This window comes from Daldinia loculata (genome assembly GCF_022478755.1).
Source record: "Daldinia loculata strain CBS 113971 unplaced genomic scaffold F4817scaffold_38, whole genome shotgun sequence".
NCBI classification, from domain to species: Eukaryota; Fungi; Ascomycota; class Sordariomycetes; order Xylariales; family Hypoxylaceae; genus Daldinia; species Daldinia loculata.
The window spans coordinates 251018-279006 of NW_026054892.1; the positions used below are offsets into that span (position 1 = coordinate 251018).

At 47.4% G+C, this 27989-nt stretch overlaps 5 protein-coding genes across 5 annotated transcripts; 3 read left to right on the plus strand and 2 right to left on the minus strand.

Annotated features, from left to right (window-relative positions):
• Nucleotides 1-3253: 3253 nt before the first annotated feature.
• Nucleotides 3254-3988, plus strand: F4817DRAFT_317664 (uncharacterized protein; the record flags this gene model as incomplete). Its single annotated transcript, XM_049300833.1, has 1 exon — nt 3254-3988. One exon carries the CDS (start codon nt 3254-3256, stop codon nt 3986-3988), a length of 735 nt encoding a protein of 244 aa, XP_049157348.1.
• A 1978-nt stretch (nt 3989-5966) lies between these two features.
• F4817DRAFT_343164 (uncharacterized protein) lies at nt 5967-7230 on the minus strand. Its single transcript, XM_049303994.1, has 2 exons — nt 6887-7230; nt 5967-6761 (listed from the first exon to the last, which is right to left on the minus strand). Exons 1-2 carry the CDS (start codon nt 7201-7203, stop codon nt 6281-6283), a joined length of 798 nt encoding a protein of 265 aa, XP_049157349.1. The 5' UTR covers nt 7204-7230; the 3' UTR covers nt 5967-6280.
• A 13312-nt stretch (nt 7231-20542) lies between these two features.
• On the plus strand, nt 20543-22065 carry F4817DRAFT_171812 (CCAAT-binding transcription factor (CBF-B/NF-YA) subunit B-domain-containing protein). The gene has a single exon (XM_049298213.1). The coding sequence runs from the start codon at nt 21060-21062 to the stop codon at nt 22002-22004; it is 945 nt and encodes a 314-aa protein (XP_049157350.1). The 5' UTR covers nt 20543-21059; the 3' UTR covers nt 22005-22065.
• Nucleotides 22066-22797: 732 nt separating this feature from the next.
• On the plus strand, nt 22798-24350 carry F4817DRAFT_171588 (U6 snRNA-associated Sm-like protein LSm2). The gene is made up of 4 exons (XM_049298211.1): nt 22798-23212; nt 23578-23725; nt 23896-23998; nt 24146-24350. Exons 1-4 carry the CDS (start codon nt 23199-23201, stop codon nt 24175-24177), a joined length of 297 nt encoding a protein of 98 aa, XP_049157351.1. The 5' UTR covers nt 22798-23198; the 3' UTR covers nt 24178-24350.
• Nucleotides 24351-24881: 531 nt separating this feature from the next.
• On the minus strand, nt 24882-27911 carry F4817DRAFT_366554 (DRMBL-domain-containing protein; the record flags this gene model as incomplete). The annotated part of the gene is made up of 1 exon (XM_049306997.1): nt 24882-27911. Exon 1 carries the CDS (start codon nt 27558-27560, stop codon nt 24882-24884), a length of 2679 nt encoding a protein of 892 aa, XP_049157352.1. The 5' UTR covers nt 27561-27911.
• Nucleotides 27912-27989: the final 78 nt, after the last annotated feature.

Below are 27989 nucleotides of genomic sequence, written 5' to 3' on the forward strand. Positions count from 1 at the left end.
TCAGATGACTGCCACGTATCTAGTTTTGCTCGCAACTCTCTCTACGCGCTTAAGCAAGCATACGGTAGAACGTCTCATAGGGCACTCTAGAGCAAAATGTAAACAAAGATGCTAGAGATGGACCTGGTTAGTCGACGGCACCGGCTCCTTTTCCAGTGTAGATTGGCCTATCTGTAGAGCCTTGTCTGTCTGGACAAGCTAACAGATGCGTGACCTCATGGAGTAGGATCTGGTTGATCCCGTGTAGACACTAGAGCCAGTAGTCCAGGCTTGACATTGCGATTCCAGCCTATGGCGAATTCCAATGCTACGGCGGCATTCTGCATCGTCTGCTAAAATCCAATAAATATATCTCTACTCCTAACAACAACAACAACAACAACAACAACAACAACAATAACAAACAACTCCACGACATCGGCACTGCGATAATCGCCACGCACTAGCTCATAATAGCTCCATCTCTGTTGACGACCAGGTGAGATCCACGTTGCGCTTAACATAGGATTCGGTACTTGTTCGTCATGCTAAAGATTATATCGGCATACGGTTATAGGTAAAGACCAACACTCGATGACATGGCCGAGCTATCTCCAATACGGCTTATTGTCTGCATATTGAGACCCCTTAGCTCGTGCACTAATGTTCAAGTTAGTCAAGTTAGGCGCAGCCGTTTCCTGCAGGATAGCGACGAAACCAACATCTTTAGCAACCATGAGCAACCATGAGCAACCATGAGCAACCATGCCGACGAAGCTATATGATAAGCGCGCAAAGGCGACTAAGGAGGAACCTTTTTGAGGAATAGTTGGCGTGGGAATTAGCAAGGTTAACCGGCGCTTAGATGGGGGCACGGCGCCTCCACAGCATTGGGTTACTTGGCAAATCTGACTGGCATAGAAGGTTTCTAGACGAACTTCACTTCGAGTTATAAGGATTGTTTATCGTTTTGATGGCCTCGCGTTCTGGCATCATGACTACCTAGACAGACCCCTCTTTTGGCTGGCGCCCATACTCCAGCCTCGTAGAAGCGCGCGCTGGGGAGGCGTCGAATATGAGACTTAGAAGGGTTCTCGTGGTAAATTGTAGACTCCAACTCCCCCAAGGCAGACTCCGTTGAGGACCTCCTAGCCAACGACAGCTCGAGGATGTCTTCGATCTATGTCGTGCATCATGTGGCGCGCGCTCCGCTTAAGTCTGGCTAAGACCAGGAGCCGCAAAATAGGACAAAGGATCTATTCATGGGAAGTACACGACCTTTAATTGAACAAATTAAGCGAAAAACAAAACAGGCATGGCGAGCCGCGCGCTGGATGAAGCAGAAAGACATGAAGTGTAGAACATGGCTTGAAGAATGTAGATTGTTGAAGATTAGAGAGAGAGGGAGAGAGAGGGAGAGAGAGGGAGAGAGAGGGAGAGAGAGGGAGAGAGAGAAGCGAGAGAAGACTGAAATCTGTACATAAACGAGGCCTCGCCCCCAGACTTCACTTCACGATCATGTCTTTGAATAGCAACTGTTGAGTAATACAAGTACACAGCGGGAAGAGTCTTGGGCTAAACTCATCGACAATCTGAAACAACGTTTCTGAAAATATCTTACCTCTCTATCCACGTACGACACTACTACATAATATATCTGCATCTGCATCAGCATCCCTTATCGACGGTCATCCCGCGATCCACTCTTCAGCTCGTTCAGCTTAACCTCCAATTACCAGGTGGAAAGCTGACAGCAATATAAATTTTGCTTTTTGTGTGTGTTGTGCACAAAAGGTTTACTGTGGTAAACTCAGCCACAAGGGATTTATTGCCGCTGAAGTTTTAAGTTAAGGTGAGTCGTGAATGGTGATGGTTTTGGTATTGGCGATGGTAAGTGGTTGTTCTCCGTGACGGAAAGCAAAATAAAAGACAGGGGGGAGGGAGGCCGAGGGGAAAAGGTCAAATCAGAAGGGTAGGCAACGGAACGGCGCTAATCAGGAGCCAAATATAGCAAATACACAGTAGCGGCAGCGCTTAACCCAAGTACCGAATACCTCCGAACCACTTAAACTCACCAGCGAGATCCCGGGATATTGCGCCTGGCAAACCGCACCGACCGGGGGCCTTTAACCAATTAGATACAAGATTAGCTACGCACTTAAACAAAGCTGGCCTAAGTCGACGGTAACCCCAGTACAGGTAACTTATACCTTTGGGAGCCTTTTATTATTATTATTATTATTATTATTTTATTTTATTTTCTCGGGGTGAATCATTTTAAACAGGATGTAAGTCAAGTGCTCCCTCTCCTATGTAATATCGTCTAGTGTAAACCCCCTTCAATTCTTTACATACCTCCCTATTACAGCCTTGATCCAGCTTTAACACAACCTAGACTAATCAGACTAATCAGACTAATCAGACTAATCACGAAATAGAGTCAGCAGCACAGAAAAGAAAGATACCTATAATTACTCAATTGTACATTACAATCGTATATACAATTGAAGCTATAAAAGGGTTGGTTCTTTAAAGGCACCTGATTGATCCCTGTTGCCTATTCGTAGCCAATCCGCAGCCAATCCTGAGACGCCTTCACTTTACACTTCTACCACTGGCCCATTACTACCGCTGTCCTCGACTAAGCTTGACCTTGCTCTACCCTTCGCGCCAGCGTTGACTACTTTTTGTTATTGTTATTATTTTTATTTTTATACCTCTCCACCAGCTGGGCCACAAGTCAACCTTCCTTGTTCAAATACTGGAATCCGTCTACAGCGCGTACGGGTAATAAACACAGTTAGGAGGTACACTTTTACCTATTGTCACCAGAACAGACGCCTACCCCGTCTGAGCCCTCGCATACATACCCGGGGACTCACTCCTGGAGCCACACCCCCCTACCTTGGCCCTACCTTGGATCTGTCACATCGATTCTAGTGTCCCTAACCGGGAAGTAGCTTAGCTTCCCGTTGGCGCCTTTGTCTCAGCATCGACTAGGTATTCTGCCACGGATGCTTGCCCATCCCATTATCCCTGTCCACCACGCAGCAACCTTATCCTTGACCCGCCAGAGTTACATAGGCATTATAACAACCATCACTCCCTCTCACCCACGACGCACATCTTCTCGACTCTTCCTCTACAACGGCGACTTCTCCGCAGCTCCTAGGCATCCCGTCTTCTCATCCTTCCGAGTCATTCGCTTGACTTGAAGCTACTCAACTATTCAACAACCAACTTTCTACTTAACTACCACTTAGACACCATCATCATGCCTTCAGTCAAGCCGAAGCTCGCGCAGTTGAAAACGCCGGTCACGGCAACCTTCCCTTCGGAGCTGTCTGCTCTATCGGCCAAGACACCCCTCTCCGCCGTCCCGGACTTTATCAAGGAGGAATTCCCTAACAGCGCAAAGACTCCTATCACCCCACCTACAGCCTATATGGATTTCCTAAAGGCTATGTCGATGCCCTCGCCAGTCATTACAGGGAAGAGATCAGGAACGAGCAGCCCTGAAGATGACTCAACTCAGGATTCGGTCCCATCGACCGCAAGCAGCGAACAGACAGACTGTTCCTGCAAATGCGGTAACCATAAGTCACTAGCCGGTATTCCTTCAAGCCCTCTTCCGGGTCAGCCTATGTCTGCACCACCGGCGGGAGTGACATCATTCCCGAGCCTTCACATGCCCCCATCACCCGCTGTATCAACGATAGATTCGCCACTGAGCTCAACAGCACGATCTCCATTCAGCGCAAGATCAGTACGGTCACCGTTTGACTGGGAAGCGGCATTGAAGTCTAGGTACTCGCAGGGTTGTAGAGCACATAAACCGTCAGCTAAGAGCGTACGTCATATTCGGGAAGTTGTCACGAGGACCGTTACATATACGCCAAAGATGGAGCCGGCACCGAAAGGCAAACGGAGGAAGACAACGCATCTAGACTGTTCTAAAGTCCAAGCAGCGGCCGCGGCGGCAGCAGCAGCCCGAACGAACACAGTCTAGGCACTTGATTAAACCATCTTACCAAATTACTCAACTACGAACGAACTAAAGTCATGGCACCGTCCCCCCCTAATTCTATTTTGGCCTTTACGCCAGGAATTGACATTTATTTTCCATTTGTTCATATCTATCACTCCCTCTCTCACTCACTCACTCACTCGCTCATTCATCCACACGCGCAATTACCGACTTACTCACACACACACTCTCTCTCTATTTCTCTCTCCTTCTCCGATATACTTATCAGTATCAAATTAACAACAACAACGAAGCCACTGTTGGGATCGATGGACCATTATTAATCTCCATCCAACATCCCTTAAAAAAACGGTGGAAATGACTTTATGGCTTCTTACGATCTAGATCCATGGCGTATCTGGCATTACAAAGAGGGGGGGGGGGAATTTTGGGTGGATTTCTGTTAGGAAACTATGATGGAGTTTATTGGCGTTTTGCTGGTGGGCATCAGCAATCCTGGGAATCGGAGGCTTGCGCAGCGATACCACGGAATTTTGGATTTTTTTTTTCTTCTCTTCTCTATAGGCTCAGGTGTGGTGGTGCCCCCTTTGTGGAAAGGGGACCAAGAGGAACGTGGAGAGGGAGAGGGAGAGGGAGAGGGAGCAAGTACCGATAGGTTACTGTGTGATAGGATAGGACCGGGTCGAAACTTGGTGTAGCCAACATTCACGCAATTACATGGCATCCCTTTTAGCTTAGTAGAGCTTAGTGCCCAAACAATATCAATACGTGTTTGACGAGGAATTGGCTCTATAGGCGGGCCCCGACGTGAAGAGATTCCCTTTTCTGTGAGCATTTTGTTTATTTATCTGTATGTATGTATGTATGTATGTATTCGTATGGGTTTTTTGGGGGGGTTTTTTTTGTTGGTTTTTGGTTTTTGTATGGAGTTGGTATGGAGTCTCAGACGGGAAACGGACGGTGGACGTTGTTTTCCTGTCTGCCCGCTAAGGCGACCTAGAATGCGGCCGGGAGGTTGGGCTCGTAAGCGTTGACGATTCGTCGCTTGGCTCTGGCCAAGTTTCGGTCAAGAGCGCGGTCGTCGTTGGTGGCCCTCCTTCCGCCGCCTCCGCTTCGCTAGGTAGGTAGAGGTAGGTAGGTAGGTATTCTAGATTTCTAGCTCACACGCTCACACGCTCGCGCACACACTCGCACAGTACACGGACTTTTATTATTATTATTATTTATTTTTATGGTTTTTTTTTTATTCTTGTGACCACGCGAACTGCCCGCGGTAGGTAGGTAGGGAGCCAACCGAGATTGAAAAGGTGGTTGACCAAGATCGCCCACACGCACGCACACACACACTTTGTTTTTTTTGTATTGTTCTTTTTTTGTATGTGTGTCTGTGTGTCTGTGTGTAAGTGTGTGTATGTTTCTTATGATATTACGTATTGTGCTAATCACGAGGTGGCTGTTTCAATGGAGGGGACTTACGAGGCCTCGTGGACACGACATATTACTTAGATGCTAGGGCAGCTTCGTTCGAGAGTCCGGCTGATTCTACCCGTGTTTACGTATAGCTGTGCTACTCTTGCTACTCTTGCTACTCTTACTACTACAGATATCTAGGACGTGTCGTCTCGTCTCGTCTCGTCTTGTCTTGTCTTGGCTATCATCATCATCATCATCGTCGTCATCGTCGTCATCATTATTACTCGTTCTCTTACCCGGAGTCTAGAAATATTCCCACGGTGCTATGTTAGAGGCAGGCTACTCGTTACTCACTACTCACTTACACTACTTGGACTTTACAGACTTGCCTATTACAATGTGTGTAGGTAGGTAGGTAGTATACCTACATGTATGTTGGTCTTATATGTACCTTGGTAAACTCGCGACGCCCGACTGCGGTGGTCTTTTACACACGATTGGTCGGTTTGTGCGTCCCGACATCCTGGGACTTGCATGGCGGGGCTCGACGAGGGGTGACAGAGGGGCAAGGGGGGAAGGGGGGGTACATAAGAGTAGAAAGTGGACTAGTTCGCTTTTGTGTTAGCGTTCGCCCTTTCGAAACTGGGACAGAAACTTTCAACTGCCACAGCCGGCGCGCAATCTTCTTTAAGCGCTGGATCCATCGCCCGAGGTCGCGACCCCATTGGCTCGACCTTAGCCTTAGCTTTTAAGGGGGGCCATGGGGTGTGTCATGCAGCGGTTCGAACTCGGCTCTCGGCTCGCTATTGGCTGTTTGCGGGTCCAGTTAAGCGCCCGCGACCTTTTGCTATTAAATTGCACCTTTCCTTTCTTTCATACATACATACATACAGTAATGCTCTACATACTACCTCCTACTTTTCGAGTCTCGTCCCCAGATCTTCTTCCGTCGCCCCCCTCTCTCTCAACGGGGGTTTCGATCCCGCTAGAGGCAGACGGATGGAGATATATATATATATATATATACATATATGAGTTGCACACTGACTGACTGCAGGGTAAATACCTACATAACATAGCATACGGGAAAAGGGGGGCCTTTTCTTCTTTACTACCTACGTTAGGAATATGAAGAACAAACCAAAACCAAACCCAATCCCTTTCCCTCGACCGGCGGTGAGGATGTAGATGGGAAAAGCCTTTGTTTTTTGTTTTGTTTTTGCCTACCGCGACGCGGACGGCCGCTGCCGAAGTGGCCATCCATCGGGGCAAATGTTTAAGATGTGCTTCTCTGCAAACGGCAGCCGGGCAAAAACATACATACATACATACACGCACACCCGTGGAAGTGGATGACGATCGCGCCTGGCCTCGCCAACGGGTAAGTAGATTGGGATCTTGCTTGCCAAGACCTGGGACCCCAAATGTGACGATGCCGGCTGCTTTCTTGATCACGAAGGCGGGTTCGAGCACCGCGACTATACATACATACCTAACATACCTTAGGTAGGGAGGTAGGTAGGTATATACCAATGGGAGAAAAGAAGCAAGCAAGCAAGCAAGCAAGCAAGCACAGACTCGACAGAAAATTTGTGCCGCTTCGGTCTACAACTCTCGGACGGCAACACCAGGCGCAAAAACGCAGTTGGCTGGAGGATTTCCGTGGAAACGGTAGCAGTGCGCCGTTTGTCGCGCATCGCATCGGGGCAGGCGGAAAAAAAAAAATGTGACGAGGGCCGCAGTAGTCTGTCTGCCTGTGCCTTACCTCCTCCTCCTCCTCCTCCTCCTGAATATCCCGTGCCGTAACTCTTGATTTTGTCCATACTGAGCGGTCGGGCTTATCCTTCTTGCGTGTGTTTGTCTATCAGAAGCCCGTTGCCTTTCGATATATTATATTAATACTGGATATATGTACGCATGTATGTATATGCGTGTGCGCTTACGTGCGTGCGTTGTGCGTGATATATTATATCCGACTGCCATCACATAACCTATTAAACTAGCCATGTATCCGCAACTTGGGAACATACCTGTGAACTCGGATACCTATCACAATCCCAATCGCGAGATCCCTAACCCTGGTAGCTAGTCCCAATCGACACGTTGTTCTGGAAGAGAGGAGCAAAGAAGATGGTTATTCTCCGACACGACCAACCTCGTCCCGATCGTCGCTCTGTGCCCCAACCGTGGGACCGTGGGACCTATAAGTCCCGTTATTATGATTATCCGCTGCACCTCGAAAGACACCGCTTAATAAAAGCCTCAAAGGATCCACGTCAAGATACTGACGTTTATTAATTACCTCCTATTTTTCAAGGCGCGCAGAACAGAATGCAGAGTAATTTCTAGGATTAGCAGGTAACTATACTATACTATATTGTATAGTATAGTATAGTATATATAAGCGACCGCTTTATATTCATAACACTTTAGACGAGAGGATTCTTCTTCATCGGAAGCTACTATTGCGTTCTTGTCTATCTCCCTTATATATATATACCTAGTTATGTACGTCTGCGGCAAAGTCACATGCATGTAAGATGAGGATTTTTGAGATACCATCTCTTTCTCCCCAAAGCAAACAGACAAACCCTTTCCGGCGCTCTTCTCGCACGTGGGAGAAAACACACTATCCTGGTTCCGACGGGACCGTCCCCCCACGCGGATGTGAAACGACGCGTTGTGGATTCGTGATGGGATGGGATGGATGTAGATATATATGGCTGGGGTTTTTTTTTTTCTGACATACATTACCTAGGTACATACGTAGTTATAAGATAGGGTAGGTTAGGTTAGGTGCTTACTTGCGTGCTTACGCCACTCGTCTCGCCGCAGCCTCGCATGTCCCAGGTGTCTCGTGCCTGCGGGCTCGCTCGGACCTCTTTTTGACTTGGGGTTTTTGCTCGCGGTTGGGAAGACGGGGGGTTTGGTGAGTAGAGAGTGGTGCTGTTAACTCCATAGTGGCTCTTTGTATATTAGATATCTGCCTTGCATCGTCTTCTTAGAAACATGTTTAGGCTTGTCTGACTCATGTATCCCTGTGAGCTGAAGAGCTGAAGAGCTGAAGAGCTGAAGAGCTGCCTGTTTATTGACTCCACTTGTACCATTATATCGTGGTGATGAGTCCTATCGCCGTCGACTGTTGTTGAGAATGATACTAGAACCGGTAGGTGGTGTAGTCAACCTAGGAAAGTGCATTAGAACGAATACCGCTGCTTACCGATAAATAGGCCATGGGTAGCGCTGGACTTGTTTGGAGTCGATCAAGAGTCTAAACGTAAGTTGCTACCTAGCCGTCGGAGACCATGGCGCTGCTGGTCTGACTCGCTGTAAGGCTGGCTAAAGACTAGGCAGCCGTGCTTCGGCACCGGTTCGATTGTGTAAATATCCGCGAGGTTCTAAAGTACACGCTTATAGACCATCTACCACATATATGGCCCCCAACTTTTCTCCTGCCATGTCGGGCTATCAGATGGCGGTTTAGGAGAGTCATAGTGCCTAGGACTCCTAGGGGTACGGGAGGTTCCTTGCGGAAGTAGGTCTTCTACTCCCCTCCGGCTAGTTCATCTTCGATGGGTAGAGGTGTACTTACGGGTTTTAAGGTCGGCGGCTATGGATGGGATGGGAACTATCTACTTAGACGATAGACATACTAGGGGGTCTAAGTAAACCCCTTTTCTGGTAGTTTTCTCGCTAGACTAGCGGAGTAGTGTATACCACCCAACTCTAGTTATGACATGTGCTCTATGCGGTTAATAGGATGTTCTTTTTGCGTCGTAGTATCACGGGGTGGAAACGACGACGTTGTTCCGTGAGAAACTCTGAGCTTAAGCTCTGGAGGCCAGTGACTGTACACACTGAGACCACCCCCTTTTCAGTTATCTCATCCAGAATCCTAACACGTAGTCTATGCTCTCTGGACATCGTCATATTGTAATTACAGGCGTTACTGACTTAGTTAGCCCCGTGAGGATGCGAGCAAAGAGTGAGAACATAGTTATGTTATATTGAGACACGAAGAACTATAAACTTAAGATAGCTAAGATCATGCCACCTGTATAACTAGGAACTCTTCGTCTTAGATGTCTTAGTAGCCCGGGGATCTAACAAGCCCCTTTCATCGGAGCGTTAGCGTCAACTCAACCCATCCCCTATCTTTATCGGAAATATCGTTGAATGTATAGTCATAGCTCCAGAAGAGAACTCAATAGGGGCCCGCCCATCTCTTGAAATGCCAACTAGCTGTAGGCTCATTCTGGCCAATGAGCACTTAACTGATATTGGCATATACATTGCGAGGAAAGCCTCTTTATGATTAAACCAGGCGAGTTTATAATATGAAACAGACTGCTCTATGATTAATTAATACTTCAGGAGACAAGATAGGTAGAATATATTGAATCAGAAGATGAGAAAGTAAAGCGGTAGTCCCTTATTCCTTGTGTGATAAATGATAATTTTGGATCACCAAATCGTAAATCGGGTATTTGGAATTTCTATAGGATACTAAAGGCTCTCCTAGGATGGGTGCTGTAAAGCACGTCCACCAAAGCCATAAATACCCCATCAAGACATCATAATGGGCTAGATCATATACGTAGGCCCCGTGGAGGGACCGTATCGTTCACGAATAGGCACGAATTCATTATTTCTGAGGGTAAGAGAGTGACGAAGGTAATAATCCTGCTTCTCTCGTATCTCTAACCCAAAGTAGGTTGCCGGTTGCCGTATACTTTAAATAAATTAAAAAACTGCTACTTAACAATAGTTGCGCTATCTGTTGGATGCTTTCTAGCATGAGTCTATTCGGTCGGGGAAATTAAAAGGGGTAAGGGATGGATTGTTTGAATTTTGGATGATAAGGGGATTTTTCATAGATATACTGGTGAGAGTTAGATAAGGAGATCGTATGGTTTGGAATAGCATACTACCACATCCATCAGTGGGCGCGTAGTGTGTTAAAAGTCATTTATTCTACCTATCGGGCTGAATAGATAATATCGTCGCGAAGATTATTTAGTGAGAATAGGACAGGTAGTAGAGCTACCAGATGGTAGATTGACCTACTAGATCTACCTTAAAACAGACTTCTAACACTACCCTCACGTTCTTTAGAGGAACAGGATGACATACCAGAACTCCATCACGGCTAGGTAAGAGCGCCGATAAAGGTAAACACACCGACAAAGGTAGAGAAAAGAGACACCTTAGACGGGAACATTGAGCGCATCATCTCCGATCAACCTAATATCTATGGATCAATCTGGAAGACACCAGCAGCCCAAGACTACGGGGTCTTCACGATCAGGCCCTAAGCAACCTCCACGACGAAGTTCAAAGGCGATCCTGCGAATGCTCAAATAGCCATGCAAACCACCATCTATAATCGAACTCGTCTTATAAAAAAATACCCCATTCGTCACCTCGGCGATGGGAATTTTTCAGATGTTGAATTTGAGCCTATCACCCACTCTCTTCACGATCTCTAAGAGAGATTATGCCCCAAAGTGCCAACCAGCTATAAGCCAGGTCGATTCCAGGGTATATCCAATCTAAAGGGGTTATGAAATTGGTGAATGTCTTCAAAGAAAGGTCCCTATTAACAAAACCAATTATATATATCTTGTATTTTTACTTGATTCAACTTGTAGTCATCTAGTACTTTGGAACATAGTCGCTACAGTTATATCTATGAGGCTATGGAACTATGTAGTCTAAAATAGTAACCCCCTGAGACCCCATGTATAAGGTACCTATGCTTGAGTGAGTAGTGGAGGGTATATTTCTATTCTCAATACTGTCCTTAAAGTATTAATTGCTGTTAGTGATAGTTGCGACCTTATAGGTGTTTTAGCAAAGCAGATGCGCAACCCCTATCCGCGACATGGGTGGGCAATGATCCGGTAGCTCTACATGCATCGCTATTGCTAGATTAATATAATATATAGTACCTTTCATCATTCTTATATGAGTAGAATAAAGACCCTAGATATTAGTAGATAGGAATTAACAGCTTGCTATTTAATATAACTCCTAACGAGTCTCTTATGAACAACCGTCCACTTTTTCGACCCTATATACTATTTTGAACTCGAAAGACATTTGATAGTTTTTTACTCCCCAGCAGATATAGCTTCGGTCACACTAGGAATAATCACCGCGTCGACCCGTTCATCCTTGCGTAGAAGGTGTGATTAATATAAATACGGTTAGCTTGACCTTATGTCTCACGGGTTCAAAGGGGGTTATTGACAGCATGATACAAATGCCAACGTTGCCAACGTGCAGACCCACTAACCTTGAGAAACATCATAGAGCCCCAGATTGAGGGTTAGGTATATTTTTTGCGCACAATAAATAATGTATCATTTGGCTCTAAATAGAGGACGTCCCGGTAGTGGCCATGTAGCCAATCACGGCCCGGCAGGATAGCCTCATGAGTAGACTGCACTCTAGGTGGGGAGAAGGTAATAAATTGGGAACTAAAGAACTGGGTGCTAACGGAGAATGTCTTGATGATTCCTCGTTATGCATGTGCTGCTATAATTCCCTGAATGTCATGCCTGCTATCCAAGGGGCCACGCTATCCCGAGTAAATAGGCGAGTAGAAGATATTCACGGTAGAGATGCGGGTGTACTTCCCTCTCATGCAGAAGCCGCAAGGCATTATAATAAAACGAATGAAAAGGTCAAGGTGTGAACTATTCGGTTAACTATCTGTAGCAGATTTATGAGTGATAATGTCTCTAGTTCAGGGGTATTTGAAAACATCACGCTGGGAGGAATTTGCCTAACATACGAGTTTCAAATGTAGTCATAGTCTTATAGTGTCGGAAGTCTAGAAGGCTACGTAATAGTAACAGTAAAGGAATCTATTGTATAAATCTGTTCAATCTTGCAGCTTCTTCTGGACTTCGGGCATGTCGAAGAGGGCTACCTCGCCACTACCGAAACTAGCGACGTCAAAAGAGATGCAATGCTATCACATACCTTTTGAGAAAAGAAGTTAAGTCTAAGACATGATCGTGTTAAGCTTAAACATACCATGTTATGACCAAACCTAATGTCATCTTTCATGATATTGCTAACCATCGTAGGATAGAAAGTCAACCGTGCCCCTAGAACTATCCGAATATTCACCAATAGGGGCTTGAATCTAGACGTAATCCTTCTAAAGCATCTTCCGAATTATTCCTCTATCATATGCGATATTTCCCCCCGTCCAAGGGCGTGTCTATATTATTAAGGGGTCTGAATAACATGATTCGCCAGGTTGTCAGGCACAACTTATCGTTGGGCCTAAAGTTAAACAACGCAACCCAGTTAGCTGTGTCCAGGTGGCCCTCCATCATAGCTAGACAACCATTGGATAAATAACTGTATACCTACTGTATGCGGGACTGTGGGAATATATTCAAGGGAGGACGTGTACGGCGATCATCGTGCGGGCCGGAAAAGGGGCCGTCACCACCCTGACTTTTACCCAACCTCAGGATAGCCACGGAATAAAGACAATTAGCTAACACAAAATTACTCGTCATCTATTATGAATGACATAATGAGCTAAGAGATGTCGTGAATAGGAATAGTGCCGGAAACTACAGGCCTGAAAACTTCGTGTTCCGAGCTCTCTCGTCCTGGCCACGACGTTGCTCTATCTTGTTACATTAGTGAGTTATGCACTGTAACAAAACATATCTCGTCTAGAAAGGCCTTTTTATTATACTGTGCTAATGACGAGTTACGCATTCGAAAAGTAGACTTCCCTAAGCCCGTGGACCCGGAAGGCCTTCGTACGACCAGTGTAACACAAAACAGCGACTACACTCCTTGACTTCAGATTGACTTTACCATACTAGTATATAATGAAAGTTCAATATAGAAATAGCTTACGAAGCTAAAGCTTTTCCGTGTGTAGGTATGTAGGTTCGCATCAGCGGGGGACACTTGTTCCTGTGGCGCAACGCGGGACTACGGGGTCGGATGCGTTTACCAACTAACTCTAATGTCATGTCTATAGCTAATACCAGGAAGTTCAACAGAGAAAGGGCTTAATGAAAGCTGAGTTTATTAGAACAACACTTTCATTGGGCCAGCGCTTTGAAAGACAACGAGATGGCATTAGGGCCGATGAGTACCGTCGAAAGATGTAGCTGGAGATACCCACACGTTCCCCCTTTTCGCCTCCTCGAACTCGCAGACTGGAGCCACTTCTCTGCGTTGCTAGCGACGTTGATAATGATACGTAAACAATATCTCAAGAAGATGTCATGTTGGGAGGACATAAAGACCACGCTAAGATCAACCCGTGTTGCGTGGCAGCTCGGTTTGACCTCATCGCGAGTGAAGCTGACTAGCTCATTACGACGGAACGCTCAACAGACATACCAAGATCTTTAGATGGTCGTGGCGATAATAGATCTCGACGGAGCTGAGATCCCGGGGCTCCATGTATGCGAAGACTAGATAGTTCGCCCCATCAGTTAGATTGCCATGTCATTAACATAGGGGCACACTTCATCAGAGACTAACCTGAAACTTGGGTAGTACACAAGAAGTCAAGCTGTTGTAACTCCTCCGGGACCCCGGGGGAATCCCGGAGATGATGTTCGGGTTACGATGATTACCTGTTCAAGCCCCCTATCCTATCACTACGAAGATCTAGCTCTGACAGACTCCTTGGCGGTTGATAGATGCCAATAGTGTTGGTGCTATGGAGGAATACACTCTCGAGTCGGTTAGACGACGATAACACTGTGGATTCATCAATATCCAACAACTAGCTTTCAACTTGGTGTTTGCCCCCGATATAACGGGAGAGGGGCGGTCCTATCGAGTTAGTTTTCGTTCAAGATCTCCCTTACGCTCTAGTAATCTCTGCTTTAGGAAAGTAGATAGCTTCACTCTGGGGCACTAGTATCCTAAGGATCATTATGGGCCGTCATTAATGAATATACTCTAGCTCCTTGGTTAGAGTGTGATCAAGAGGCCGGCGATAATCACGGTATCACATAAACATGATGAAAGAGGCTCCGGAGAAGCTACCCTCTTTGGGCTGTGAGATCTCGGGGATAGGGGTACTAAGGACTGTGGCGTATCAACGTTCGTAATAGACCGAACTACCTTTTAGGATGTTGTACAGTTGCGGCTGAACAGCCATGTCCAATAATCTGAAGTTGCTTCCAGAAGAAGTCGGAATAATTCCGAGCCATGCTCACCGTTGCAGATTATGTCAAACATGACGAGTATCTACTACTTATTGGCTTACTCATTTTATCACGTCGTGACTATTACCACTGTTACTTTCTCGAAATAAGAAGGTGTACTTAGATAGACTACCTAATTCATATAAAAGCGGAAATACAATGCCCAAGTCCTTTAATAAACTAAGCCTTCGAAAGGTGATAATGGCTAGTAGCGACACGGCCGGGACGAGATTTAGCGCCAAGCTTTAAAATGATCTACAGAAGAATCTACTTGAAATTACATACAAGTGATGACATGAAATAAGACCGAAGTTCTTAAATAGATGATATTAATGTTGGTGATGGGCATGTGACGAGACTGGTGGAAGCTTGAATACCCCCGACCCTTTATGCGGCCCAGACCCTAGACCCTAGACCCTAGGCGCCAGGTACGCGAGACAAAGGGTAAGCATGAGCGTGGAGATGGTGTGGGAGGGTGAAAGTCGAATTGGAGGGCGAATACTCGACTCCGAATTCTCATTCGCCAGCGTGCCCCAGAACGTGTCTCATGAGCTCATTGCAGATTTGGGAAATTGGCGGAGCTTGCTTCGTCGTGGCGATTCGAGAAGCTCTCGTCCCCTGCAACTGGTTGGCTATCAAACTGCAGCTATCAAAATAAACGGCCGGGAAGATTGGATATGTAGGGACGATGAGGCTGAAAATAGTTAAGCCATATTTTTTTCTCTTCTCTTTTCTACCTACACTAGAGAAGCATGACTAGAATATATTCGGAGATTCTGTCATATCTATCTCCATATCGTTCGATACCTAGGTAGGTATGTATGTATGCCCTGTAAGTATTAGGTACGCACGGGACAATCAATAACTTAAGATATATATGCTTAAATAAATTAATTGCCTCGGCGAGACGCAAGATAGATACGATTCGAGAACAAGACCCTGACGGAATCTAATTCGCGCTATTGGGCTCCAATGGACCCGTTCGCCGAAGACGACGATGTGCATGGATACCTCACTAGATATACAATGCGTTGAAGCTTTATTTTGACAGACTTAAGAGAATAGACTTAAGCTCCAATGTCGCCCAAAGAGGAATGTGTACACTAAAACATGCGGATCAACCCGCATGTTTTGGGTGTTCGTCTTCTAGCAATGAACCGATATCGCATGTGACAAGCCCTTTTGCTCAATGCGAATGGACGAATTTAGGTCTTCTGCGCTGCAAGACCCCTCATACCTAACAACGGGGTTTGAATTGATATGTGGTTATTGGTCTGGCTGATCTCTGCAACCAAATCCCTTTACTTACCATCCAGCAATCCCCTCCCCCCCAGCAATCCAGCAATAGCAGCTATCTAAGCTCTTCCTCCCCCCACTCTGACATCTTAGCTTTAAGTCGCTGCGTAAAATGGTCCACTGAAGTGCTTCGAAAAGAGGAAATCCAAGACAGTTCTGGACCAGTCACAAAATTCATACGGGGTGGAATTTCCAACCACTCACGATGCGAGTTGAGCGTAAATCAGGTTCTCGAACCCTGGCTTGTAAAACCTCCCCTGTAAAGAATTGTAGTTTACCGCCTCGTTCCAATCAACTTAGTTCTTCTTTTTATCTCTAGTGACGACAACATCGATCCTAACGGGAGAGAATCAACCTTCCTAGGATCTCGGTCTAAAGTATGTAGTAAGCTACGACAATGTCTCACTACACCGACTTTTTCTATACTGAATAGTATATATACCTCGGTGCTCAGAGGGGTCGGCGGCGCGCAAACGGACGTTGATGCTTGAGCGAGAAGGGGAATAGGCTCCGCCCGCCACCATTCTTTCTCACCGTCAGAATGATGCATCCACTTGGTGAGGACGTGTTGTGTGGTAGCCAGTTTCACAGTATCTCCGTTCGTGTGGCATAATTCCACACTGTGATTGCTGACATGCAGATAAAGTGCGCATAGTGTTGGAGCCGCCTGGCCTAAGATCCCTTCGTATGACTATGTACTGCTTCCGAACAGAGCTAGGCGGCCCCAGCTTCTCCGTGACGTGTAAAGCCAGGTAGGAGTTTGAAAGTCGTAGATAAACAAGAACGTTGTCGGTTTCTTGGTTTCTTGGTTTCTTGCTATACTAAATCTTCAGAGAATGGATATGCGGCATCGCGCGTTACGTGGACGCTGAATGGAGGAGTGACCTATTATTAGACTTATAGTGCTTGAGCTCGAGCTCCGGTAGTCTAGGGGCATCGCCCGTGAGCCAAGTTTCTTCCTCGTCTTACGGCTGGATTGCAACGTACTATGTAGCGTACAGTATAATATAGGCCGGGATGCTTAGCATAAATAACAACTGTCGCCACACGCCACAATGATCATCTGCCATGCTGGCGTCGATCTGGGGATAGACACGGAAATCCTCGACGCAAGGGTCATCATTATGGCGCCGAGTTCGAATTGTAGATAAATTGGTAGAAGCGACCAAGGAAGCGACCAAGCAACTAGCTGCTGGTGACGATGTTTATTTGTTTACCGAGCTCCGTATAATGAAAGGAGAGAGGGTAGGTATTTTATCACCAGGACCTGCAGGACCTGGGTCAGTTTGGTCTGCCGCCTGAGTGTCCACTGACCGGCATCTATCCTTGGTTCCTGGTAAAGCCGAAAGTTACCATGCTTAGCCAAACCCCGCTGAATCTCACCATTTGCAGGAATAGTGTAACTCGTAAGGCAGGTAAGGTAATGAGGTAGTGCGCGTGGTAATGTTACCTTTGCTAAGCTCTTAGTGCTGCTATATGTACATATAAGAGAAGCATCCATGTACCGTACACGAGAAATGCACTGCAATGTGCAATATGCAGTTGTGAAGTTCTGCGTGGGGACTTGGAAACGGACTTGGAAAGACGGGCCTATCCCTGTCAAGCATGATTCTCCTGTAGGTACTTCGTGCTATCAGACTTATGTAAATTGACATAAGCCGCTGACACGTCAAGCGGAGTACGTAAGGATAAGTCTCGAAGAGAGGGGGCTGGGGGCTTTTTTGGAGAGAGAACAATACACTACCTAGGTACTTCGTACACTACATACAAGACCAAGCTACCGGCTCCGACGCTTACAAGAAAGCATTTGTCACCACATCCAGTCTTGTCTTTTTTATTTTTTATTTCTTTACTACATTACGTATGTAGTACGGATGAGAAAAAGTCCCGTTGGCTAGGTATGTACATATGCCGTAATTATATGGTGCATTCAAATCATATGAGGAAATATTAAAACCTTGCAATCACAACGCGACTTATACATATTGCAGATGTGATGAAAGGAAAATAAGTCGCATTTGGCAATGTAATAATAATAAAACGTCGCAAAAGCTAAAAGCAGCAAAGGAAGCGAGGAACCAGAAAATCACCCTCAGCCCCAGGCGCCACATAATTTTTCAGCGGTACCTAAACATGGCTGTTCTTGCAATCACAGTGTGTCTATCCCTACGCTGGCACAATAGCGGGGGCAGTGTGTGATCCACACCGATCCACACTAATCCACACCAATCCACAACGGCCCACAACGCAGATTTTAACAAGGCAGCTGATTAGTCACAAATGCAGCCCCATTAAAACGTCGGGACCCTCTGGGCTCGCTTTCCCTCACTTTTTACTTGCCTCTGTCCATTTCTCACCAATCAATCCCCTCTCGGTCCACCACTTGTTAAAAAATTCATCGAATCAATTGGCCTTCCTTCCACGCTCTGTCTTTTTTCATCCAAACAGCTCCCAGAAAGTCTGTTTCTAAAACATCGAATCAAATTGAGCCTTTTCGGGTGCCCTGGTTTATAACTCTATACTGATCCCGTCCAACATTTATCCGCTCCGCATTATCTGGGCTGACAGGTTCCGCACTCAATCCTATCTGTCCAGTCACATTCTCCTGGTCACCTGAAAGATCCAGCATCCAGGTACAAAGACAAGCACAAACTGGAGCATATAGAACACAAAAATACAGCCAACCAGGAGCGACGCGCTACACCTCGCTATATATCAACTTGTCCGCAACTATCTGCGACTATCTGCATAGCCGCCTGCCGACTCTGATACTCCTATTGTAGGCAGTGCTGTCGGATTGACGCGCGGAGAGACTCTTATGCGCGCGACCGCAAGAGTCTACTGATACTTATTTTCACTCTAACCGGCCGCCCTCGTGTGTGTACACAAAGCCCGTCGTGTTGTATACGACTTACATACAACTTACACAGCGGCCTGAGCAAAGTGTCGCAAGACATCCTCAAGGTACGGCGCGTATTGTTTCCTCCGGTTACTATTTTCCCTCCTTTGTCCTCATAAGCATGAGACAAATTCCCGTGTCCCTTTGCGGTCTCTTATTCTTTTCTTAAAAAAACCTATAAGCCAATATCGAACGAGATATGTCCAAGAAACAATTCTAGCCAGTAAGCGCTTCAGCGCAAAAAGGCGACAAGAAATCCACTCGGATCCAGCAAATCATCGAGCTCTTCAATGCCTGCTATATAACTAACCTCTTCGCGAATAGATACAGAGGCCTATCACTGTCAACAAAACTAACTTCATTATCGCCATTGGCTCTACCTACTCATCAGGTGATTGATGCTATCTGCGGACAACAATTGTTCAGATTTCCTCGGCTCAATCAGATTACAATTACTGTCCTCGTAGCTTTCGCTTCTGAAAGCCTCCTCAGACGCGGGGAGATCTCGAGGCGCGATATTAATTCTTCGCCCTTTTCCCCTTGGTATGCTCCCCCTACCTACCTACCTACCTACCTACCTACCTTACATCATACACCGTCTTCCACACCGGGTCGTGCTAGCTAGCTAGCTTCCTCCTACACAAACAACTCCGAGCCACCACAATCCCGGTATTATAGCTACACCCAGCTATTTTTGATCATATATTACGTTGTCGCAAGCTTACCCCAGAATGGTACATCGTTCCCTCGGATGCACCTTTCATCAATATTCTTGTTCATTATTCCCTCTTAAGCATAGTAGCAATTGTCGCTCCGGTCCAATTCATATAATTGCTACTCGTTCATTTTCTTCCTCTCGAATCAGTCTACTAACATCCTTTTGCGTGGACATAGGCGTGACTGGTCCCATCAGTCCGGTACCCTGCGTAGGTTGAACCCAAGTACTCGGGAACCTGCCAAAAAAAGGTATATACAATATTCATGTATTTCGCACACTTACGCCGCCTGTCCCTTTATCCCCCATCTTCCCATCTGCAACGATACATCCACACACCATTCTCACCGCAACCACACCCATCCCGTCTCTTTCCCACTAAGGGAAGGCTTGACGATCGGATATACCCTCTTCGAGTCGCAAACTCCTCCGCCCAAGGCACCAACCATTCATTCTTGCGTAACTCGTCTCGGTCCTTTCCTTTTCCTTTCTTGTCCCTTTTTTCTCGCACACCTTTTTCTGCCCTTGGTGTGGCTAGCAATCCACTGCCTCTTCCTAAAAGAGCTACATATATGTACGTTGCATGTGTTCGAGAAATGCATATGCTTCTTGGCCAATTGCCCATGATGCAGCCTTGGAATTTTCAACAACATCGCATAGAGCTTGTATAGCCTAGCTCCTATTGCGTAAGACGGGCTCTCCTCGCAAGCTCTGGCATCGGGCAGCCTTTGCCTTGCGCCACTTGCTGGGCAATGCGAGTTGGATCTCCTGTCGCTCTGTGTGAGCTGGTCGACAGGGTGGGGCCCAGTCTATGCATATTCCGTCATGCATGCCAGCGCATCAAGTGGTGGTCCAGCGCGAAAAAAGGACGATTTCTCACCCCCTCCACCCCCCCTCCCATCATCCGAGCTTTTCTTATACTTAACAAGGCGAATCTAATGTCTAATATCTTTGGTTGGATAGATCTCCACAACCAAACGGTCGTTACGAATAGGCCTCGAGAACAACCTTGAGCTGTTTAGCTAGGCTACCCGCTCCCGCAGAACTATTATCATAGGCTCATTGAATTGGATAGCCTCATAGCGGCTCACGTATCCCCCGGATTCTCACGTGGCTGTCGAGTTTCCGTCTTTGTTAGGATCTGGAGCACTGATCCCACCCCGCGAGATACATTCGCTTTGCATATGCCCTGGTGCGACCATCTGCGTGCACCTACCACATCATTCATTGCCAGCTCATCCGCGCATATCCAATAGATTGGATGCACATCCAGCCTACTTCGCGGCTACCTAAGTGATCAAGGGCTATCCCAACGCGTATGCCCAACTGTAGCCAACCCTACAGCCTTTTATCTCAAGGACATCAGGCAACCCAAGCCGAGCTTTGAGCACGGTCTTAAGTTTCATCATCTCAGCAAAGAGCCTGTACCACTAGTATCTTCTAAGTGGCCAACGGATTTTTATTATTAGACCTACCCGCTCGTCTCTGATTCGCATCGCAAGAGGCATCGACGTTTGGGTATTGCAAAATCCCTGCCGCCCCGCGCGTTACCTGTCCCCGATAATGATGGACTACGCGCAATACCAGCAACCACCACAGTCGGCGCATTCTGGTTACACAAATTCTGGTCCTGGGAACAACATCACGTCCCCAACGAGTCACAGCATACATCAACACGGCGTTCAGACTTCGCCAATCCTACCATCGCAACACCAAACCTCGACGCCGGGACAAGGACACAACATGTACCAAACTCAGTATGGCGTGCCCCAGCAGGGGATGCACTACGGGGTACCCCAGATTCAGGCGGCTGCCATGGCCGCGACCGCTGCCGCCGCCGGTGGAACGGGCTATTCATCATACATGCCATCGGATCCTAGCCTCCCTCAAAATTCGCCGAGGATGACGCCCGGAGGGAAAAAAGACTCGCGCGACCCCCGATCACCTCAGCAGCTGAATAATGTGAATCAACTACCCGGACGACGTCTGAGCCAGGTTACCAGCCCTGGTGTCCCGAGCGCGCCAATGATGAACCATACCGGCGGCCGTTCCGCCGTTGCACCTCCCCCGATGCCGCCGACACAATCCATGCCCCCGCCTCAATCGCCCGAGATAGCTGCGGGTGCGGAAGAATCCCCGTTATACGTCAACGCGAAGCAATTCCACCGCATCCTCAAGAGGAGAGTAGCCCGGCAGCGCTTAGAAGAAGCATTGCGTCTGACGAGTAAAGGGAGGAAACCTTACCTTCACGAGTCCCGGCATAATCATGCGATGCGAAGACCTCGAGGTCCCGGTGGGCGATTCTTAACTGCAGAAGAGGTAGCCGAGATTGAGAAGAATAGGTCCACAGGCGAGGACAAGGACGGCGGCGTGGGCGAGACAGCGCCTGTCAAAGCCGGTTCTAAGAGGAAGTCCGACTCCAATTCCACGGCGCCGAATAAGAAAGCGAAGACGCAGCCGGTGACGCCTGATGATGATGAAGACGATGACGCCGAAGATGATAGCTGAAAGAAGCTGCAAGCCACACGATACTTTGTTTTGTGAGCCGTTACGACGTTATGACAATCTCGATTCTTACTACCTATACCTTTCCATATCCGGTTTCGGGCGATGGGAGCATAGTAGGGGAGTCATTTTGCAGGGATGGTGTGTTGAATGGGACTGGTTTTCAGTGGCCGGTCGGCGCGAGCTGCTCTGCGACTCGCAGGTCTCGAAAGTTGACGAGTGGAACATGAATGGGGCGTCAGGACACTCGCTCTCGAATTTCCTAAACCATTTTTTCGTCGCCCACGCGATATTGCTTCATTCCCTTTTTTTTTTCTTCTAATGCGATTGCATATTTGGCACATTCGGTGGGAAGGATACGGTCTAGGGAAGTCTGAATGGGAGGAAGATTGCATGGAATGAAATGAGACGAACGGATGGATACCCCCTTATTCGCCAGCTCTGGTTGCCGTTGATTTTATTTTTCCCTTCATCTTCCTCTCTCAGTTCCCCTTTTTATTTAGTTCGTGTCTACTATTTTAGGGCGGAGTGTATTTTTGCTCGGACACGCACATAAGTGGTCAGGCTACCAAAGATGTGTAAGGCGAAGGGGTGGCGTTGATTTCAAGAGACAACTCTGCAGAGGGGAAAAAAAGAAACAGAAAGCAAGAAATGATGGTCAACCCTGCCAAGATTGGAAAAAGAAAATAAAAAGGAATCTCCGCTGGAACCTGGACCCCCACGCAGGGAATGACGGGATGGACATAGATTTCCAATGGTAATCCGTCGCCGGATGACAGGGACAGAGACATAAGGAATACGAAGTATAACTTACACTTCCATACGCTCATGTGTGTTACATTATTATGTGTAATAATGCCTTTTACGAGTTTGATTTGTCTGTTTTCATGTAATGCATGGTGATTTATTTGATTTGTAGACAAAATCAACTTTTTTGTAAGAATTGCTGGTTAAAAACTGGTTAAAAAAAAGGAATGCGATGGTTTTCAATGATAGTTTAGTCACGTGACATAAAGAGGATATGACTCCACTTTTATTTATACATACCTACGTCTTGGAAAGAGAGACTTTGAAGTGAGACGTCTAGCAAATCAAACAAATCAAACAAATCGGGCATCGCATTCACATCAAACTACGGTGCAGCATTCGGATTTTCAGACCCTCATATAACCCTAGAGGATTTAACAAATCGACAATATGCTATTCTTTAGGTACGTTCTTAAGTCACTTCAATTTTTTTTCTCAATCTCGCGGTTTAGAAAGCAAGTTTCCCCGACCGAAGATATCCCGTTTTCCCTGCGAAGTTGGGTGTGATGTACCTAGGGGCGTTGTCAAAATGCCAGGGAATGCCAGGGTTGCTATTCTGCGATGCGGTTGCGCTGGGGGCTAGCTGGTCTTGTTAACGGTTTCTGTTTCATACTTCGGAGTTTGGGAGTAAGCGCTGCTTCCCGTGCTTCGTCACGTGAATTATTCGCGAATCGGGAGGCGGGAGGCGGGAGGCGGGAGAAGAAGAGAGGGAGAGGGAGGGTGGGTGAGAAATAGGAGGGATGAAGGGCTAACTTTGGGCACGGGATAGTTTCTTCAAGACGCTCATTGACCACGAGGTGACGGTCGAGCTCAAGAACGACATACAGATCCGAGGCACGCTGAAGAGCGTGGATCAGTACCTCAATATTAAGCTGGATGATATACAGGTTGTCGAAGAGATCAAGTACCCGCATCTGGTGAGTTCAACCCGATCCATGCCCTTGTATTCCCTCCCCTTTCTAGCATATCTAGTGCTATCTAGGACATGACAGATCTAGAGCCCACAGCTACCCAGCCCTCCTACCAACCCCCCAAGTGCACATTGGCATTAGCTTCGCCTTGACTACCTAACTAACAGTGGATACAGAGCTCCGTTAAGAACGTCTTCATCCGAGGCTCAGTCGTGCGCTACGTCCATCTTCCTGCCGCAGCCGTAGACGTCCCGCTTTTGGAGGACGCGACGAGAAGAGGTTCGTAACTACTCCAGCCCAGCCCTTATTGCATTCCATTATCACATTTAAGAGTCAAACACTGCTTGCCTTTTTTTTCCCCCTTATGTACTGTACCGATGGGTAAGAAATAAGACCCATACGGGCTAACCACCATCACCATCACAGAAGCCGCGCAGCAAGCCGGTAAGGGGAAATGAGCAGATGGCGTTCAGGGAATCTAGGACAGAGTAGGCCTGGTCAAAAAAAAAGAAAGGACGGCAATATAAGATAAGGGTTGATTAGCAAGAATCCCGCTGTCGATATCAATAGGCGAGACCGAAGGCATATTAAAATATTGACATACCTACACGACACAAGAGATGCAGGAGAAACAACTAATGCTTTCTTTGGCTGGTTCCAGGAAGAGGAAACCGGAACCAGGTAAGGCCGTTGGAAGACCTGGAAAGAAATAATTAGGTGTCGTTATGATACCACGACATACGGATGGAGATGAGTTCATATAGATTAGCGACTATTATAGTCCTCTAATTCTGCCTCATGATCCTAACTTAGTGCCCTGAACTGCTCAAGTGTGACGATATTCGGGCACCAACTGCCTAACTTAGATATCCTTTCAACGGCAGAAAGTTTCAAATATATATGTATGTATGTATGTATGTATGTATACCGCATAACTTGGACAAATCCTATCTGGTTAGGATAGGCAATTGCATTCATTCTCTGGTTCAGGTTCGATTCTATCTATGTGCACACCAAGCTACAAAGCACTGATAAATGATCAATAGTCATTATAATCATATAACATTCTAACAGCACCCAAAAGGGCGAACCGATACTTCAGACTACCTATCCATATATGAATCCATATATGAATATATGAATATATGATCTGCCAACCTACCTACCACCAAACACCACCCCCCTTCCCATCTCTTCCATCCCAAAGCTCAACCCCCTTCCCCTTCCCCTTCCCCTTCCCCTTCTCCTTCTCCTTCTCCTTCTCCTTCTCCCCATCCCCACTCTCACCCTCCCCCTCCCCCTCCTCCAAAACCCTAACAACCCCCCCCTTCCTCCTCTCCCCAAGCCACCTATCAATCCACCCCTTCATCCGCCTCCGCCCCTGCTCACTCCCCACATTCACAGTCGGCACGACCTTCTCCACGCGCAGCGCCATCAGGAACAGCGCCAGCTCGCGGAAACTGCTGTGCTCCGAGTACGGCACGCCGAAGCACATAGCCTCGCGGGTGCTCCCGCGCTGGGCCGCGAGATCCGCCAGCTTGAAGCGCGGACGCCAGGCTAGGCCGTGGAGGAGCGTGGTGGTAGGCACGCTGGCGGGGGAGGCGTTGGCGCTGCTTGTGGCGGTGGTGGTGGTGGTGGTGGTGTTTTTCGCAGCGCCCGCGGGCCGGTAGTTCCAGCCGCTAGGCCGAAACCCGACGATGCGCGAGAAGTGCGGCTTGTACCCGTCGAGGTACTCCTGCAGCGTCTCGGCGCGGATCTCCATCAGCATCTGCATGTGCACCTGGGCTTCCAGCGGGTTGCTCGTCATGAGCGCCGCGAGCTCCGGGTCGCCGAGCTGAGAGCAGAGTTTGATCTTGGCTGGCGATGCGAAGATCTTGGTCCCTAGCGTCTGTGCGATGGCCTTGCATATGCGCTCTTTGCCGATGGAGTAGGTGCCGCAGATGACGAGGAGACGGTTCTTTTGAGGGTTGCTTTCTGTTTTAGTAGCCGACGACGAACTCTTTTCTTCCTTCTTGAAGAATTTGCTGACTTTGCCTTTTCCTGGCTTTAACGTATCTAAAATTTCAGCCGTATCACTGTTCTCGTCAGATATCAACTTGCAGAATTCAGCACAGGTTGAAATAACGTCGTTTTGTGGTGGGAAGGAGTAGCGAGGGTTGAGGTATGTTGTATCTAGGTAGCAGACGTCAATCTTTTGTTGCTTGATTTTGCCAGAGACGGTATCGAGCATCTCGGGCCTCAGTAGTGAATGGTTGACGTGTGCTGGACAAGCCCGAAAGTCGCCGCAGTGTAGAATCCGTTGCTTTCTCGGATTAGTTCCTTTTCCCATGGTCTTTTCGAAGAGAAACAACGAACTACCCGGACAATGGTTGGCTGGTATCATGGTGACTGTTACCCCCTCGGTTCCCGGAACCTCGACTGTCTCGTCAAACTCCAGCTCTACTACCCACTTCGCCGCAGTTCGAAGTTGGTTCTTCACGAGACTCCCCGTGACCTTACTGCAGTATATAGGTCCGTGGGACCAATTAGCCGTCAAGCCAATGTAGTGATCGCTATGAAAGTGACTAAGAAAGTAGGCATTGCAGCCTTTCACGGCGCCGTATCGAAAGGCATCAACACAGATGGAGAATCCGGGCATGATCTTATAGAAGGGACATGTTCGCTTGTACGCAGGTTTGCCGCGGGACGCGTGCTCCGCAGCTGCGGCCGAAGCCCATGCCGCATCTTCGGCGTTTCCCGACATCAACTTGCTGAAGGCCGAAGTAGGTTTGTTTACCGTGCTTCCGATACTGATCGGATTGGCCTGACCGGGTCGCGGTACGGCAGCTTTGGCAAACCGCTTGCTGATTTCGGGTGCATCTACCGTTTCCGAAGGCGTTTTGTCTTCTGGCTTCGGCTTCGGCTTCGGCTTCGGAATGGGTATCGGGTTACCATCCAGACAAGCATTTACGTGGACTGTTGCTTGATCTGGAGTAATACCCGCTAGATTTGCATTACACAACGGACAGCATTCTACGATTCCTTCGGGCTCTTGAAATTCGCCTACAACACCATCGGAAGTATAGTTTCCTGCCTCTTCATCCTCGAGTCGCGCCTGCTCTTCCATATAACGCCTTTCCCGGAATTCTTCGCCCTCGCCGTCGGCATACTCCTCAACGTCGTCAAATATCCCTTCAACGTCCTCAAGGTCTTTAAATTCTTCATACGCAGACTCTCCTTGATTAAGGGGTGGAATGTCGGGGGCCTCCGGGCAACTCTCGTCCACCGGTAGATTCGGTACGGGGGCTGCATCTAATTCTGGTGTTTCATTTTTTATTTCGGGTGTGGTAACAGTTGCCTTAATATCCGTAGTATCTTTTAATGGCGAGGACTCTATATCATCGCCTTCGCTATCGGAATCGATTAAAAATGGAACCTTCCTTTGAGTTCGCTTTGTAACCGTCCGTTCTAATACCGTTGACTTCGTTTGATCAGATTCTTCACTCCGTGTGCTCTCCGAGTTTTGCGGTAGACTCTCGTTTCCATCATGGCTCAGTTTTCTCCGTTTAGGAGATCTCGCCTCCTTCTCAGCGTCCTGGGATATGCCTTCATCTCCAAATAGATCCTCGTCGACCTTCGGTGGCGGCGGCGCAACGTTGGGGATAGAAGCGGATGTATTCGCAGGACCGGCGCAGAAAAGCTGTTCTTCTACTTCGACTTTTTGGAAGAAATTAAGTATGTTCCCATTTGCCGGTGGCTTCTTCTTCCCAATGGGCGTCTTTCCACCCTTGCCGTTCGCTGCAGAGCCGAAGTTTAGCTTCGACTGCTTTCGAGGGGTCATTGACTTTGTCGAGGCAGACATGGCGAGGAAGAGTTTAGTGCAGATTTTGCGCAATTGAACATATCACGAATTCGTCTACGGTAACAGTGTCGCAAGTTCGAAATGTGAAAACTTCATCGTCAATTTGTTAGGTAAATAGACGAGGTTGTAGATTTCTTTGGGGGATGATTATAGGTACTAAAGGTACTAAAGGTACTAAAGGTGCTAAAAGAATGGAATGTTGCCCCTCGGTCGGTTTACAGCAGCAGATACTTAGGTACGAGAGGTACCTATGACACCCACTTTTGACGCGACTGAAGGGACTCATTTACGCGCTGTCACTTGACTGACAATTACACTTACTGTGGTACAAGGTAGGTATGTAATTAACCCAGTTCTCTTCTACGTATTTTCAGCAAGTACAAGTGAGAATAGAATTTTAATTTCACAGCATCGAGTAGCACATTTAAC